We start from the raw sequence: 19,018 nt of genomic DNA, 5'->3' as shown, positions 1-19,018 counted from the left end.
ATATGTCATTACCTTTTTCAGTATATGTCATAGCTAATACTATTCTAAGCAATCATTTCTATATTTCTACACATTTTCCTTTCGGAGTTTGTTTCACTTGCATTTTACCTATTTTTTTTTTAAACATTTCTAATTTTATGCTACCAGAGTGAGAAGTATTTACAAATAATACAACTTAGGGCAACAAGTTTTTCTTGAAAACTGAGAGACTTCTCATTTAAATTTGAGCTTCCAATATTATTAAAATTGGAAAACATCAGAATGCCTTTTTTTTTTGTTATTGAGTTTCCCCTAAAAAGTTAACCAGTACACACCTTATATTTACAATCTTCACCTGCAGAAAGAATAAGATCATTAACTGAGTTCCAGTCAGTTTTTAAAATAAGTCCATCATGGGCTTTCCACTGAAATGGAAAAAAATAAATTAAGTATAGATGCAACAAGTCTGACAACTTCTATTTTTAATATTTATCATTCATCATTTATTACATTCATACACTCCAATGTAGATCAGGTTTTCCAACAGTACAATACAGGTGTCATCTCTTCTACAGAAAAATACATTAAATTTGGCCTGAACAAGGCAGAATGAAAGCATAACAATCTGCACTAAAAGCATGTTTTAAACAATCACTTCTGTGTCTTTCTGCCTTTTCGTAACAAATGAAAAGGGAAAGACTTCTGTATCTTTTTGCTTTTTCTTTATTTACGAAAAGGTAAATGCTTAATCACATGCCCAAACAACATCCACAGCAGAAATTGTCAAAATTTGTTTAGAGAAATGAACCATCTCCTTATTCTCAAAAAAACTAAAACAAAAAAAAAGGGGGGGGGGCAGTATGCATGTTGCATGGAAAATTTTAGCACAAACATTTTATGCTTGGCAAAACTCTAGATAACTGAAAAAAGTTTTCACATGGAAGTGCGAGAGAACCATAATAAATTAAGGATACCTGCAAAACTTTAGCATTTGGCTGAAGGGGTTTAATAATCAGATGCTTCCCTGAAGTATAGAGAACTTTTTCAGAATCAGGTCCCCAGGCTACTGAATACACTGGTGTTCCTGTAGAAAGAAAGAAAACAAACCACATTTCTTATGACTTATCTGATCAAATTATGCAGAAAATGCTACAGCCACTTCAAACCTGTTACTTATAATCATTTATCAAAAATTCAGAAGCGGGAGAAAGCCAAACTAGGGGCAACCATTTGTCCTCCCCACTTGTCTGACTGCACTTTTGGCCGTGTTTACTGGTTCACTTCATGTTTTAGACAGCCATAGGACCAGCAGTAAGAGACAGACACAACCCAAAAAGATAACTCTGAAGACTTCAGCTCATGCTGCGCACCCTTTCAACACTCCTCAAGGAAATAAAAATATAGTGAGGTGCTGGCAAATTCACTTGTGTAAACCACACAAGCATTTTTTTCAATGCATCACTTAAGAACTACCCATTTTATTGCAAGGTCTGTCCCAGCAGACTCCTACTATATTTACCACTTGCTTCTTCATTTTATGGTCTCTCTAAAACCACCTCTGGAAGAATTAAAATCACCAAGTTTCTTCGTTTCTTATAAGATTTCTTTTTCAGTCAAATCATCTTCATAAGTAGACAATTTTGTTTCCTCAGCTTCACTGGACCTCATCTATATACTCCCAATGGTTATTGTTTCCCCACTCTTAAAACAAAAAAAAAAAAGTCTAACCAATTTATTCCAAGATATAGTTGAGCAAAGTAAGATGACATTGTCCTTCTCACCTTTGGGTCACCTTTCATCTTTAGGGTGCCTCTCACATATCTTCATGTACTGATCCCCTGGCTCTTGGTTAACCGTGACACTGCGAAGATTTATGCTGCCCTTTCTGTGTGTACAATTTTCTCTACTATATCACAGCCCTTCATGATCAATTTAGTTTTAAGGTCTATCTGCATCATGGCATCTTTCATGCAGTATTAAAATGTTCACTCTTCCCAACTGATCAGTCCACAGTCAGCCTTCAATGCCCAGCTCTCAAATCTTCAGATCTTCTCTCTTGCTACCTGTTTGGTTTGTAGATACTTCCTACAAATACCTACAAAACCTTTTCATGTTTACTTTGAACTCCCTACAAGCTTGTTTGCCAGAATACCTACAATACAATTAAATCCAATGTTGAGAGCACTGCCTGTGATGCTGACCAATACCTAAGTTAAAACCAATAAATACTTATATCAAAGTAAGCCCAGTAAGTCAGGTAGACAGCCCATCATGCCACCACCTATCATTTTAATACTGTGGTTTTAATACAAACAGCAATAGCTGCATTTTATATTTACTTAATCTTTTATACTCTGATGCAAATTTGTTCACAACTGTCACTTAAGAGAAGAAAATCAACATGACAACAGTCATCCTAATACTTATCAACAGACATCAGAAAATAACTCTTTTCACCTGCGATGGTGAGACTGAACACAAACGTGGGTAGAAAAAGCTTTGTTCTGCACCCAAATTATTCTTTGTAACATGGTTAGGCTCCATAATTAAGCCTCTAACAAGAAACCATATTTTTGTTTCCTGTACATATAAAACCCCAAACATCCCATACACAAGCAACTTACAAAATAAATGACAACAAATAAAACTATAAAGAGTGGCCCGCAGTCTTCACAGATTTTTCCCAACTAATTGAAAACACTTTTTTGCAGATTGAACACTCGAGAATGATGTATCTAGAATAAAGCTGATCTCCATTTTAAAAATGTGTTATGTTGCAGTTTTCACATTACTTTTTTTTTTTTCCAAAACAGAAGAAAGTAAAAAATTACATGGAAAAAGCATTGGGGGGGGGGGGGGGGGGGGGGGGGGGGGCAGGGAATGCGACTTGCCAACTATGCAAATATTTTCCATAGTACTTGACAGGATTAGTCTCCCCTAAAGAAGAAGAATCAAAGTATTATGCTACTTGATTCCTTGCAAATAAAACTAAGTAAATTAAGTAAAGAGCATGTCCAAGCATTTATTTCGAGCACAGCAAAAGCTCTGTAGCAATGGACAGCAAGTTTCAGTGTAGTCTCAATATTACAAGACATGGAAACAGTGCATATGAAACTGCAAATACATAACAAGTCACTGTCAGACCATTCTCTTTGCTTTTTGTAAAACTTGCTTCTGTATCTTCTGAAATCAGAAAGAGAAGGCTTCAGGCATCTGTTTTTCTCTAACAGACAATATTCTCACTGGCAGAAATGAGGCCTTTGAAGACATGATTCAATTGTCTCAAAACAAGCACCTCAGTGACGTGATGCACCTAGGGTACTCTAAGATACCCGTGTGGGGCTTACAGATACAACACAGGATGTGAACGAGATCCATCTCCTTCTGGAATAGCTTTGGAGGTTAGGCGGAATAGCCCAATGAACCCCAAATGGCACTAATGGCATACGTACATTAACACAACTGAATCGTACCCCAAAAGTTCTGTTTGAGAAATAAGAACAACTGTTACAAACTAAATGTCAGGATTTGACAATTTCATAATTTTAGAAATGGAAAATGGAAAGAAATTCTCCCAAATTCTCAGAGACATGCACTTCTTAAGGAATCATGCATATTTCAGCTGAGAACTAACTATAAAATTGATGAAATGAATTAAAAATTAGCAAATAAACTATTTTTGGGGTACATCTATCATTTATTGTAATAAAAAAAAAACCCACAAGGCTTAAGAAATGCTCTTACAGGGTAAAATTTTCTAGGACGCTTTTGGCATATTAAGTTCCATTTCAAAAAATTACTCAGGAATATTCTTTTAGGGGAATATTTTTATGACATTTGGGTACTTAAGTGATTGAACTGCTATATCAACTGTCCTAACGTTGTCTAACATCTTACCACTTAAGCTTTCAAATTTTCTCTCTGAACAAAAAAATTATTTTATTACGGCCACATCAATTCAGCACACTGAATTTGATTTGAGTTTCCAAATATTCAAACTCTAAACTGAGACCTGGTGTCATTACTCCTGAACATTTTCGTACTTTGTATGTTTTCTTTTAGGAAGGCATTTATTTTATGTTACTTAGAAATATAGAATGATGTAATTTTTTTTAACTCGTCAACCATTATAGGAGACAACTCACAGAAACATACAGCATATATTAAGTAAATCTGGCACTAGCTATTTTCCTACTGGCAGCAATTTATGTTGAAAATGACATAAATTCTGTCACCAGCTGTACAGAAATTCTAAATAAACTCATTTTTGTCCTGCTCTAATGCTGATTTAACAATCAGAAGACTTTTATATTTAAACCAAATGTTTAACTTTTTTATGATGGCTGACTACTTAACCACAATTTCCAGGGCTTAACAGCAGGAGCTAAGTTAACTCATTTCCTTCTGCACTTAACAAGAACTTGGTTGGGAAAAGACTGCCAACACATTGCATTGCCATGGAAAGAAAAATTCAGCAGAACAGACAAACTGCAGTGAATTGCATTGGTGATAAACAGTTTCAGGGGGGAAAAAAAAAAAACCAAAACTCTCCGAGAAAAAAAGTGAGAAAAGCAGAAAAGGTGGACTGAGGGAAGATCTGAAGAAGGAACATCAGCACTAAGCACACAGGGTGGGCTTCTCACATCTCGGTGCTCTACTAGCAGACGTTAATCCCCAAGGAATCATTCCTGTCGTCAATGTATACGGCAGAGAAAGAGCTAGAGTTGAGTGCAGGCATGATAAAGCAGTCACTCTGATGCTTCCAGCCACAGCAGATATGTCGGTAATCACAACAGTAAGTCTGCATGAGACTTTAATTTACTTTCACAGGAGTAGAAACATTAATTTGGAGAATTTTATGTCTCTCTGTGGCAGCATAAAAAATAGGATTTGGAATACAGTTGTCCCTTAAAAAGTAAGTTCCACTTCACAATAATCATGTTGTAATTAAACTGTTTACATTGCGACTGTTGTGAATTTGCTTCCGTTAACCAAAAAGGCAACCTATATGCCAATTATTCAGATTATTCCTTGGTGCTTACTCAGCGTACTAGTCACTGGAAGCCCATCAGAAAGTCAGCAGGACCAAAAGATAAGTACTCAAGAAAGACACGGTCTTAAGAATATTAGATGACAACTTCAATTTGAAAGAAAGGTGACAGAAAGCACCTGAAAAAATTAAAAATCCATCTGAGGTAAACTGATGGAATGCATGGCACAGAAACAATAGGTCTGTGGATAATAACGTTTAAACACTAAATAAGCGCCATATTCTTTTATAATGGAAAGTAATGGCTTCACTGAGAATCAAAAAGCACCTGGAGAGCACTGACTTGGTCTGCACAATGTATGTGTATTTTCACAAAGGTTGTGGTGATGTCCTTCATCAGATGCTCTTAAAGAAAGTAAGTTTTCACGGCACAAGAGACAAAGTCATCCTGCGGATCTAAAATATGACTTTCCTGCAAGGCATTACTCCTATCTCGACTGGAACTAGCGACACCAGAATAACTACCAGGATGGAAGCAGCTGCTGTAGCAATTAAACATTTAGGGTGGATCCATGAGGCTTGCCTGCCTGCCCTGAAGAGTCTCAGATCTTGAAGTAAAGTTATCAGCAAAGCTGTCAGCTTCACTCGTGGGACAAGCTAAAGAAGTGGCGCTGCAGAGTAATCTCGATTGTAGTGAGGAAGGTGCACCTGCATTCTACTTAATTTTCAGCTTGACTGATACCTTTCACTCCGTAGAAGACTTTGAGGGTTAGCGAGTCAGTGGTTTGTGAACCTCAGCAGTAGCAATTTTAGACAGACATTTCCAGAGAGGGTATGCAACTGTGGACTCAGCACTGGTCCTGCTAACTAGGTGTTTGGCCTGCGAGGGACTTGGTGCAGGTGGCACCACTGACACTACAGAATTCAAACTGGTGGTGGCAGAGCCATCTTTTCTTTCACATGTGGACCTTCAATACTTTATACATCCTACTCTTCACAGTTCTGCGGCTCTCTCCAAAAGAGCACAGACACTTTGAGCACAGTGTCATGCTGCAATGTATACATCTCAGAGAAATCTTGCTTTAAGCATAATAATGTGGGTTAACATATACCAAAGAGATCCATGAAAAAAAATTACCTCATCAAAATGTATTAGTGCACTGTGTCACCTGGAAGCCCAAAAGATTGCAAACACAGCATTTTTTAAAAAAGCTTTCAGTTTAAGGAAAAGGAGGAACAAAAGGAAGAATATGAAGATAATCCAAGGATGAAGAACTGAGATCAAGCTCGAAGAACAATGCAGTTGTAAAAGCAACACACTACAGCTTGAGGCTGAAGGCAGTAGAGGCTATGGTCACACTAACTTTATTCCATACATCAGCATGATGGAAGGACATGCAGCCAGAGCACTCCATATAAGTACTGAAAAAGCTAAAAAAGGGAAAAATGTATGTTCATGTTTTTGTAGTGAATAAAAATCCATAGATAGAATAGGCATGTGGACCATTATCCAAAGATAAGAGCCTGAAAATTTATTTCTAATACAAAGAGTGGAATGAGTAGAAAGAATGTTAGCAATGGGAATCCTTTCATTTCTCAAGGAGATGATAAAGGAAGTGAAAAATTATCTCAAACATGATACACCTCTCTTAAACAACATAACAATTTCTACAGAATCCTATCCTGATCCCAAGTATGTCAGTAGCTTACAGAGTGTTTTTTGTGGGAAACTGATCCTATAAAATTAAAGTTTAAAGGGTTTCTGAGCCTCACAGGATCTTATCTTAAAACACAAGACGACACTTATTCCATGGGGACTCCACTGTACATTTATACTGTACAGAAACTCTAAGATATCAATAAAAATTCAGCTTGCATATTTCAAACTAGAATGTGTCTCTTCATAAGCTTCATCGAACCTCAGATAAGCAGTTAAACATAAAAGAGCTTGAAACTTATCAACTGAGAAATAGTGAAGAGTGTGTGCTTCATCTTTTTTTTTTTTTCAAAAATTATAGTTCAGTTGGCTTATCTTTTTACATTGTAAACATGAAAAAACACTACATCTGAATATGAACTTCCTTAACAGAATTGAAATACATTTTACATTCACTCCTGTGGTTAAAATGCCTTCAACAGGTTGAAAGAATTCAGATAATTTGTTTTAGAAAGAGATAAGGGTCTGACATTTAACCCAACCCCAGGTGCATGTGGTTTCTTAAAAAATGTCAAAAGGTCACATGATCTCAATGTATGAAGTCTGAAAAACAAAATCTAGCTCAGTATCTTCACTGAAATAGTAAAAAAATGTTAGAAATTATCATTATAAAAATAGCATTTAAAAATATCAAGCATCATTTGTATAAATATGTATTTGCAGCTTATACCGTTGCACTTTACAATAATGTGATTTTAAATTGACTTAAATAAAAATAACTGGAATGCTCTACTATGCATAAAACTGTAGTTGCAAAGCCAAGATCAAGATTAGGTCCTCATGGCCCCAGTTCAACAAAGAACTTAAGCACAGGGATCATTTCACTTCAGTAGGACTGCTTGCATATACTAAAGTGGTTCATCTATTTATTTAACCCAGTAACCAAGGGCTGTTAAGAGTATTAAAGTTCAGAGGAACTAACCTACACACACTTCGCATCTTTGAAGCATTCTTGCAATGCTTTTAGAGATTTTTTTTTTTCAGTTTCACCATGAGAGTCTGTGGCTTGGTATTAAAAACTGGATTTTATTTAAATTTTTAATTCTTTAGCCTCTCCAGAATCCTTAGGATGGAACTGAAACTACTGTCTGAAGATGTTACAATAATACTTCTAATTTGAAGATTTTTTTTATTTTTTAAGGTAATAATCTTATTAAAAATCCAGTTCCCCTGTACTTAACTATGATTTACATTTAATTTTGGTTAAGCTTATCTAGGCTTCAAGATCCTTAAACAAACCATTATTGCCAGATTTAGGATCTTTTATTTAAAGATATTTCATAATACCCCAAATTAAAAAGTTCTAATGGAACTTTAAGAAAATTAACTTACCTTGCTGAGCTAGAGTGGATCTCAGCATTCCACTTTTAGACCAGATTTTCACTTGGCCATCTTCACCAACTGTAAAGTTATCCCGGAAATCATCAACTTAAATGCAATAATAAATCTAACAAACATGGCACTTGTATTTATCTAGGAAACACTAGAGCTAAATTAAGTCCAGGTCTTCTAACACGTAAATATTGCTTATGTAGTCTTCCTAATATGCAAACAGTATATTAAGGAAAAAATATTCAAGACTGTTATTCTGCTATTATCAACAAGTCTCTTCCTCTTCTGAAAATCCCTATAGCCTTCTTATCTGAAGCTGCTCCTGGGAAGAGCAAGTCCGTCACTTTTTAAGAATCCCAAGTTGTGTATTTTGTATTCAGCATTGCTAGCATTCAGTTTTTCATCTATTTACAGTTCAATGGCCCAGAGACTGATTAAATGAGCCTCTGAGCAGTCCAAAGAGAGTAGGAGCAGATTTTATGTATTAAACTAGAGACTTCACAGTTGATAAATAGTGAAACTGAATATAAACTGAAGGCTCTGTTTGGAAGGCTTAAATTTTATAACATAACTGCGTGTTACTGAGAGACTTAGTTTACTTATTAAAAGTTAAGTTCTTATGCACTATACAGCGTAGTTATGCATGCATTAAGAGCATAGATTTCCTAGTGTGCTATCATGTTTAAAATGTACAGCTCTGGGCCTTCATTTAGGCCTCCCAGATTCAATTAATGAGGAAAAAGGGGCACCTGGACACTTAATGCCATTCTTCCATTCAGAAGTAACTTACCAAATTTCAGGTTTTTGTATCTGGCCGATGTAGCTTTTAAGTGGTTGAAAAGTGTAACAAAAATTTTTAAAATCTTATTTGTGCAAATAAAATAAAGCCATAAAGAATATTTTAAACTGATATGGTATCATCAATGATTCACTCTTCCTCAAAGTATATTTGCGGTACAAGAGTAGTTGATCTTCTCAGAGTACACTGTCTGGACATGGTGATGAATTACCATATTCCCCACAAGTGTCATGCAGTCTCTCAAAAAAAAAGGGAGGGGGGGAAATGAGATTTTTACTTTTTCTTTGGAGAAGTTCCTGAGGCAAATCTGTCTTTAAAAAGAACAATATTTCTATCCCTCAGGGAATTCAGAGGAACATGCCAGACAGAGTTCCTTGAAGCAGCATTTTAGAGTCAGACTGAGTCTGGAAACAAGCAAATCCAAAATTATCTTCAGTACTTCTGGACTGAGTTGGAATTTGTCCAAAGAAATCAGCTGTGCTAGATCAACAGGAGGCTGCAGAAAATTCTGACACCAACAGAAATCCCGCAAAGGAGAAGTCTATCACAGGAAATTTAATTAGCTTCCCCTTGACATCAAGATAGAAGTTTCTGACAAAAATGCCAAAAGCAACTAATTACCAAAAGATTTAGGACAAAAAGACATGTAAGATGCAGACACTGGGAGATCACTCTCCCGGCCTCAATAGAGAAGAGGGTTAGACTGCAGCTGGATCTACACCACTCCTCATAATGAATAAAGACAAGCACAGGAACATTCAAGATGCTCATGAGGCCTCAGTAAACTTTACTGGCTAAAAAAATCCCAAATATCAATTGCAGAGATATAAATATACCAACTTAACAACCTTTTTTGTTACAGATAAGAAAAAAAAAAATCAAATATTCTCCTTTATGAAGTACAGAACATCCATAAAACCCTCTAAGCACTCTGATATTAAAAACATTTACTTTCAAGTAAACAGAACATCTAATAAACAGGATCACTAAAAAAGATAAATGTTTTTACTAGATCTTCTATTAAAATAGACAACATTCTTCTAAAACAGCATTAATCAATTAGTGCAAAATTAACTTATACTAAACAAGGTGATAATAACCCCAGTGACAATGAAGACAAATAAGTAACTTATTATAGCTAACTTCATTTATATTGTTGATTTTGTGTTTCCATTTCCCCCTTCTCATGACAATTTCAAGCTAGTCCAGCGTGTGAACGCTTAATAGACTCAGTTTTATTCATTCAAATTCAATGTAACTACTATATAAACTATGAAATTTAGGATTACATCTTCTAAGCATATGTCAAGGATTACATTATTTTTCCAAAACATTCTGTTGTATTTATCCCATAGAACAAAGTACTAACATTCGGCACATTTTATTGAAAGCACTTTTCATAAATTTTGGTTTATGCTATATTTTTGTACCCTTACATTTCTTCATGGCACGTCAACTTTGCATATTAAAAAACCAAAAGGCTTTATTTTGAAAGAGCTCTTCTGTTATTTTAGTTTTCAAAACACTTCATAACTTTAAGAATGCTTACCTGTAACCAGTGCTGTTCCTTCATAATTCCACCTTCCTGCAAGCACAGCTCCACAATGTGCTTCTACGCTTTTCTCTACTCTTCCTGACTTTGAAATCAAGTGAAACTTCCCTAAACAAAAGTTCAAGATACAAATAATATATCTAATTTTGTGAATTGGTATTTACAACTGTAATGGTGTTATCTTCTGTTAAAAACACACACACAAAACAAGACAAGAAACCAACAACATGGAAAAAAGAACAAAACATGCAATTATGTTGTTCACAGCTATGATCAGCCCAAACAAATGAGCTCTTGCAGAAAAACTACTTGTAAACTAGCTACAGTGTTGTTGTTTGGTTTTTTTTCTTTTTTGTATGTATAATCTTCGTTTTGCCTATTCATTTTTCTTATGTCCCTCAAGTTTGCGTGTTTCTCTGGGGACACAACTGCCTGATGTTATTTCGTTGTCTGAAAGCTAACAAACAAAGGTCTACACACTGCAGCCCCGGAGAGTCCTTGTGGGTTTTGTGGGGGTTTTTTGGTTTTTTTTTTTTTAAAGATCTGAAAAATCACTCAACACCAAAAGGATAATGGAAAAGCTAGAACAATCTGACCATCGGTGAGTGCGCTGCTCTGAGGAAGTATTACTGCTTGCATTATGGAGCTGTTATGGAAATTCACAGAAGCCAAAAACAAAGCTATTAATGATTTCAACAGAAGCATGAGGAAGTCTTTCTTTCCAAATGAGGGATGTTGCTTAAATCCAGGAAGATCAAATTGAAACTGGACCAAAGAGCAGACAAAGGAGGACTTGGAAACATGTGGCAGAACAAACGCATGGCTTAGAATAGTTGGGTGATTCAAATTAACTACTTTAAAACCAAAACTCTAAAATTATTTTATCTATTCTACCAGTGAGCCACTATAAGCAATTTCCACTGGTCACTGCATGCTAAGTGTGTGCAAATGTTCCATTACTTACGATGGGATAATTTTTCCCTTAATAATGTCCTGTTTGGGCATATGAATTACAAAAAAATCCCATGCCTGATGACCCAGAACTGGAAAATAAATACCTGACTATTTCAGTAAAGGACCACATTATCAAGACCAGTATGTGTATGCAGGTGATAACAGAGTTAACTACGAACTGCCTAGGAGGTAAAAACACATAATATCACTGCACAAAATGCACATTCAAATCACAGTAGCCAAGAGGGCAAAATTTAGGTGGCCTGCACTGCCAGAAGCTTGAAACAATTTTTATTTTGTTCTGGTTTCCCACATTTTATTTTGCACTTTAATAAAAATAAAACCCACAAAAATACCCCAACAACAACAAATAAAGCCAGACTAAAACCAAAGAAGAAGCATTCTGGTGGATCTGTTGGCAAATAACCATGAAACACACATCGGGGCTCTCTGTAGTATCATTCAAATTAATACAATCCCACTTTGTCTTCATTTTACTTTTAAGTACATAAACCCAAAGGCACAATCATCCAGACAAATCTCTGTCAATGCAGGATCTCCAAGCAAAAGGTTTTTTCATAGAATCACAGAATATCCTGAGTTGGAAGGGACCCATAAGCATCATCGAGTCCAACTCCTGGCTCCACACAGGACCAGCCGAATCAGATTAACAGTGAAGAAAAAGAATTATTTATATAAATCAGTTTATTTGAACAGACCATTTTAAATATCATACATAACTATCTACCAGAGTACTGTGAACAGCTAGTTAATCCCATTTTTTTCTAAATTCACAGAACTAATATTATTACTAAGACCACTTCTTCCTCATTCAGTTAACTTTTAGTTTCCTAAAATTTTCAAAACTAGTATTCTACATTTAATGTATTACATTATTTTACAACTATAAAATATATTTTATGTAGTTAATGCATCAGTTATTTTATAGAACATCTCCCAGGTCTGAGATTCTCAGTTTTTGTGTATAAGCAATAACTGGATTCACAGCAATTCAATAGGTAAATGCTATTTTCTCCAATTAAATTGCCAAAATGGCCTTTTCTGGTTTTAAACTAATACATTAAAAACCATGCTTTATTTTCTGATCACCTGTCTTTTTCAATGCATAGTGTACTTGTTCAATCTGTAGCCAAGATCTTTTTCATTGCAGAATACTTAAGCCTATTCTGATCATAGGACTGTGAATACTCTCATGCCATCATCTGTTCATCATTAAGTGGCTGAGCTCTTCATAGCCATTATGAACATATTTCATTAATTTCCTTTTTTTTTAAAAAAAAAAAAAGAGCTAACATACACAGAGATATAACTCAATGGCATCCATCAACTTTCCGTATCCGATCCAAAACATTCAGAAATACTTTTTTAGGGATGCAAAGAATTCTATGGCATTTTATATAGTGAAACAATAGCTTCCACTGACCTAGGTAGAATCCGTGAGACCTCAATACTTCTGTAAGCAAACCCCTCGACACAGAAAAAATAAATTAAAATGAAAGAACAGACAGACAGTTGGCAAGCAACTGAATACTCCTGGTAGGTCACATTATCGGGAAAACAATGGGCCGTGTCACAGAGTACAGGATAAAATCCTGTCATACTGGGAAACATTCAACTCGTTTAACAATCTTTTGCATCTTTTCCCACTCCACAAGCTCTTACTTCTTTCACAAGGTATTTTTAAAATAGTGAAACATAGCAAATTGTAGCCTAGCAGGAAAGAATACAGTTTCACAAAAAACCAGGTCCACCTTAGGCACTAATATACAATGCATCTGGAAAAAACATGATCATGCATTTAAAAACTGTATCAGAACACTTATGCAGAACAGGACCAAATCAAGTTTTCATGGATATCATCATTACTTCTGCAACCTCTTTACTTTTCCAACATATGAACTTACAGCTGATGACAGTCAAATGATGTGACTCAGACACTGCTTTTTTCACTGCATTTGCACATAGAGGCTGCTCCAAAAGCAATGTTTCAATGGATTTCTCTGCCTTCTGTTCTTCAACTTAACACTGAGGTAGTAGAGGCTTTCCAGTTAGAACTTACTGCCTTATACAAAATTAAGAAAGGGAAAATTTTAGCTGTATGCTTGGAGCACATAGAAGTGATTCAACTGAATCTTGCTTTGTATCTCAGATTTGTACAATACCATTCCTTTATTTTTATTAAGTACTGAAGCCAGAAGCCATCCTCAATTTTAAAGTGACTCTCCAGTTTTGGAGGAATTTCAAGTGGGAGATTAGCAGCCTATTCAAATGCAGAATATAAAACATGCATGTTTTGTTCATTACTTTTCATAGACTCTTAAATGTTGACCTCATGTAAAATTATCAATAACATAAAAAGTTGAAAAAATAGGTCTAATCACTTATCATTTGTGCTTAATGAGCAGTTTAAAGCTAAATATATTCTTTATTTTTGTAAAAAAGCAGCAACGAGATCAATGGAAGTAGGACGTAAAAAACCAATATTCCACAAGAGATACAACTCAGAAGAAAACCCAAGAGGATTAAATTTACATTTACTCTAATTTCACAAACATCTGGAGTTCAACCAGGAATTAATGCAACCTTGTAAAGACATTATAATCCATTTCCATTGGATTCAGCAAATTTCCAGGAATCCTTATCACAGAGATGAATTAGCTGTTGCAGGAAAATTGCAGGCTTTACACATAAAGCATGCTATATAAGCAACAATTGAACAGAATTTTAAATGTAAGGTTATTAGAAAATAGCAATTAAGCAACAAAAATTCTTCATGCACTTTTACAATGCAATAATCTGCTTGCATATGCAAAAAAAAAAAAGAAAGAAACTTTAGAAGATAAGTTCCCTTATTGAAAGTGCTAAGATCTCAGGTTTTGTGATTTATTAACTAATTACGGCAAAACTTATTCCACAAGTAAGAATAAACCAAATGAACCTGTGTTGCTGTACTCCCTACTGCCTAAGGGACCCCAGCTGAGCGGTTCCCTTCAGCGAGGGCAGGCGTAACAACTCCTCCCTGTGTGAAATGTCAGCAGCCCACGCCACAGAGGGCATTTTCCATCACATAGCTGCCTCGTTCCATAAAACCCATCCAGGAGCTCCAAAGTCCCTGATTACCTGCCAGCCAGTCCCTCTACACCACCAGTCACGGATGTCTCATTTTCTTAGGAAACAGAACTTTAAGGGAAAAAAAGTTTCTTCATCCAGTTTTGTTTACATTTAGCAGTTTATGAACATATAAACAAATTGAGATTTATTCTGGTCACTTAAACAGAAATTACATCCTATCTTCCTTCCGCAATATCGCATGTTATCTTCCTACTGCAGAGTATCTACTGCTCTGTAACAACCAAAAAGGGTTTAGTTTTAATAGCAATTCATCCAGCAAAGCTCAGTTCTACATAGCACTGTGCTATGCTAGCAAAAAGTAGCATTCAGATTAATGACAGGAACAGCAATAAAGCCCCCAGACGTCCAGAGGGAATGCAAGGGCTGAATACAAACTCCACTCACTGAACAATACAAAATTATCTAATGACCGATCACCAGGCTGGCTTGAAGAACTAAAGGATGTGTTGTCTTGGGAAAGGGGGAAGTTAGTGGATTGCAGACTTTGGTCAGACAATACCTATCCCAGCTACATCACCATTAAGACGATAGGTCTTAGGGATGTGCTGAGAACTGGACAATTTGAAGGGCCTACACATTTGTAAAAAAGAAAAAAATTAAAAAAACAAAAAAACCCTTCTGCAATCAAGTTGGCAAAGATAGCCATAACAGTTTATGCTGCATGCAAGCAAGAAACAGCTGCATTAAAAGAAAGTGAAAGTTAATCAAGCTGATCTCCAAAAGCTGGACAATGATAGAATTGATAGGCTTTCAAGTGCATTCGAACAGAGATATAACTACACGATCATTTACATGGTCCACAGAATTATTTTCTCATTCAGTAATCTTTAATTTTTTTTCTTTTACTGTTATGGAGGAGACAGCATTTTTCCTGACCTTCCTTTCACTGTGTCTTGTAGCTGAAATCTTCATAAAGTACTTCAACATTTGCTAGACTCCTCGAATGATAACTTTAGGTTAGACAAAAAAAATTTGATAACAGTTATAAGCAAATGAACACAAAAGTATTACTGAGGAAGACACAGATCAACACTAAGGGATTGGTTTAGAATTTGTTGGTCACACATAACTAAAATCTTAAGCAGCAAGAAAAATCATCTGCTAAGCTGCAAAAACCTCTGTCAAAGTGTTATTCAAGCAGAACATGAAAAATTAGCATATTATTTTAATAACACTGAAAAACTGACTGAATAAATTAACAGAAGATCTGACTTAGTACAGTTGCTCTTTTGCTCACTATTTACACATACAATTTAGAAGTGAACAGAAACAGGATATTAGAAATACAAATGTGAAAACTGAGAAACAAAAAGAAAGGAGGAAAGCATGGAATTAAGAGCACTGGCTGACCTACCAAAAACCCCTCGATCCCATGTTTATCATTAGAAGGAAAAGAATACAAATCTCATAGAAATCAGCTCAGTTAATACTGATTGTTGATTGACTTTCTGAAGAACATCTTTAAGTAAACTCTGGCCCCCAAAAGCATAATACTACAGTGTATGCAAATATTGATACAAATGAACCTTCCTTTCAGCTTTCGCAAAAGCTTCCATTTCCACCTTAAGAGCTCTACCAGCAATATACTTCATTAGACCCAGCTGCCTAAAATTCATAGTAAAATTCAGCACCAAGTATTGCAAAAATTACAACTCTACTTGGTCAAACTTCTCATCTTCCCTCCCCACGTACATCTAGGAAGCTATAGGGAGCCAACCTTCAGACACTGACTAAAAGATGCCCTGCTTTTGTTCCGTAAATTTAATGCATTTATTCCTTAGGAATTCCTTAGGAAGTACTGAACGTCTTGAAGAAATCTTGGCCTCCACTCTGAAGTGAACTCTCAAGACCTCCTAATTTTTAAGTACAACTATTGCCAAAAGTCAGAGAAATCACCAACATTTTGTGCAAGGAATGAATTTCCTTTACCTTCTTCAAATATGTATGACTTCTCTCCATCATACAGAAAGCCATGCTGAACGCATCAGCTCCAGACTGCTAATGCCCAGTAACAAATGTTCTGTTCCCAATCAAGTTCACTCTTAAGCTAGCCAAAAGCCTACAATAAGTTCCCCTCACCAAAGAAAACATACTAGACCCACAAAATTCAAGGTTCTGGCCAAAACATGGGCAGAAGTTAGCTGGAAATTATCCATAAGTCCCATTAAAACTATCAATAGGTCTCTGTGAAAGCTTTCAACAGGGTCACGGGCAGATGGCCATTATTATCCTGATGGAAACTCTCTGTAACAATTGACCATGATCTGTTCTGCCTGAAAAAGCTGGCAGAGATTTAGAGCAACATATTGCTTTGAGTTCAGCATTGAGAAACTTCCATCACTACCATTTGTGTAGAAATATAGCTTTACCACCAAGATCTTTGACTGCTGACAAAAGAATACAAACCAAGTTTAGTATGTTGATGCAATCTGCTTCTTTGTGGCATATAATTACTACTACCAGCAGGATTATTTAATTTACTTATTCTGGAACCTTCAACAGCATCATCAATTGAGTAAAACACAAAGGTATAAAAAGTTAGAATTGGCATAAGGACTGCCCAGCTTCTGCAAACGAGTCATACAGCTCTTCCAAGTCACCTGCATGCCAAGTTCTTGGATGTAACATACGAAAGTATCAGAAATCATTCACAAAGGTCAACATAAACCAGCAGACTTGATAAAAGATCAACCCCTTTTAAAAACTGGTAGATTCAGGAAGAAACATTCTTATCAGAGCTACAGTGTTTCCACACGGTAAGCTCTTTGTAACAGAAATAAAAGGAGGGGTGTTAAGGAAATGTATTTTTACCATTGTTTTTCATACTTTGTTCAGACAAAGAATTAGATCAAGAAGACACTCTTTTCCTTAAAGAAAAGGGATGAGGGTAAAAAACAAAGGGGAAAAGTTGCACAGAAAATTCCTGATGGAATTTCCTGTTCCTGTGGAACATAATCCACATTACAGCACTAAGGAGACAAACTCTGACCTGAACAGTATGGACTGCTTCACAATAAATGTAAAATAATAATGAAACCAGTTACCTAAGATTTCTTCATGGAACTGGGGATATGACTATATCTGCCTTCACGCAGAAAGAAAAATTTGTGTGCAAGTTGGGCAAAATCAACTCCTAGTCTCTTTGGGAAGGAGGGGAAAAAAACCCCAAGGAATCATCAAACCTCCTTGCTCCCACCTCCCTTCCACAACACAGAATCCAGACACTGGAATACAGCAACTACTATATTGGATCATATAGTTTAGTATTAGCACACTGGTATATGGGACAAATAGCAGCATATGGGATATACATATATATACACACACACAGCTGCCAGTATAGCGGACATATATACTAATCCTACATCTCTGACAATGGCCAGAACTAGATGCTTCAGAGGGATACTCAAGACTCCACAAAAGCCAGAAATGAGATATACTCTTGTAACATGTGCATAAAATGGATGACATTGGTATCAAACATCATGGTTAAGCAATTTCAGTAACTTGGTCATCAGTTTTCATAACTACAAGTGATCTGGTATCTATGTAGGCATGCAGTACAGACATAGTTAAAGCTACTGGGTTATGAAATTGAAAAAAAGATGGTAGAAATTTCCCTTACATAAAAAATTACATATCTGTTGTTAGACGTACGTTTGATAACGTTGTATGGGAGAAAATTACAGTGATACAATGTGTTAAATTTGAAGCAATTATTAGCTGTACACCAGTGCAACTGGTATATAGGTATTTGAAGTTGCTTTATTGCAAGCTATTTAACTGCAAATAATTTCTCATGTATTTGAGTGACATAAGCACAATGTGGTATGAAAGTATAACTACTTTAAATCGACTTACCATCAGAACTTGTTAGAACAAAGCTCTCAGCGTGGGACTGCTTCTTGCCACCTATACTTCTGGGAAACCAGTGAAGATCTATGGGATAAATATCATCTGGAAGTTTCACTACTCGAGTAGTCTCACTAGTTAAAAGGTTCCATTTCATAATTTGGTGATCATCACTGCAGGAATATAGCTCATCAGCTGTAGTCCATCCCACACAGCTAACTAATTCCTTATGTTTAATTAAATTAAGGAAGTCTGAAAATTGTAATTATTAAAAATAAGCTTACAGAATATCTCATCTAGGCTATATAAAACTGAAGGAACAGTACAGAAAGATTATTTTAATAAGATCACATGGAATGTTTTATATAAAAAATGATTATTTTTTTTCTCTTTTGTGTCAAGAAAAGAGCAGGTAGAAATTCAGCAAAAATTAAAGCAAACGATCATGTAAAAATATAATTATTGCAATGATGTATACTTATAGAAACACAGCTGAAATGTTGGGTTACACCTCTAGAAGGATCTTAATGCACAATGCAAGTGCAAAACACCCAACTATCATTCAAATTTATTAACACCACATCATATATAAATTGTTGACATATCTGATTTATTAGTAGGAAAATTACTATTTTGTTTACATCTGCTACAAGCATGTCTTATTACAAGCAAGTAGATATATCACTACTC

The 19,018-nt window shown here is 35.6% G+C and overlaps 1 protein-coding gene across 8 annotated transcripts in view; it reads right to left on the bottom strand.

Annotated features, from left to right (window-relative positions):
* Positions 1-19,018, bottom strand: part of IFT80 (intraflagellar transport 80) — a 53,557-nt gene that overhangs the window by 31,720 nt on the left and 2,819 nt on the right. For 5 of the 8 annotated variants that reach the window (XM_075761640.1, XM_075761641.1, XM_075761639.1 and 2 more), the window contains 5 exons: positions 18,338-18,563; positions 10,367-10,477; positions 8,019-8,087; positions 954-1,063; positions 315-404 (listed from right to left, as the gene is read on the bottom strand). In XM_075761640.1, the coding sequence (XP_075617755.1) occupies positions 315-404; positions 954-1,063; positions 8,019-8,087; positions 10,367-10,477; positions 18,338-18,563 (606 nt within the window). The remainder of the gene's footprint in view (positions 1-314; positions 405-953; positions 1,064-8,018; positions 8,088-10,366; positions 10,478-18,337; positions 18,564-19,018) is intronic. The other 3 variants (XM_075761642.1, XM_075761644.1, XM_075761647.1) reach the window with 2 other exon arrangements.

The sequence above is a fragment of the Balearica regulorum genome, chromosome 9 (assembly GCF_011004875.1).
Source record: "Balearica regulorum gibbericeps isolate bBalReg1 chromosome 9, bBalReg1.pri, whole genome shotgun sequence".
NCBI lineage: Eukaryota > Metazoa > Chordata > Aves > Gruiformes > Gruidae > Balearica > Balearica regulorum.
The sequence above is the reverse complement of the archived record's forward strand: the minus strand, read 5'-3'. Positions and strand labels throughout refer to the sequence as shown.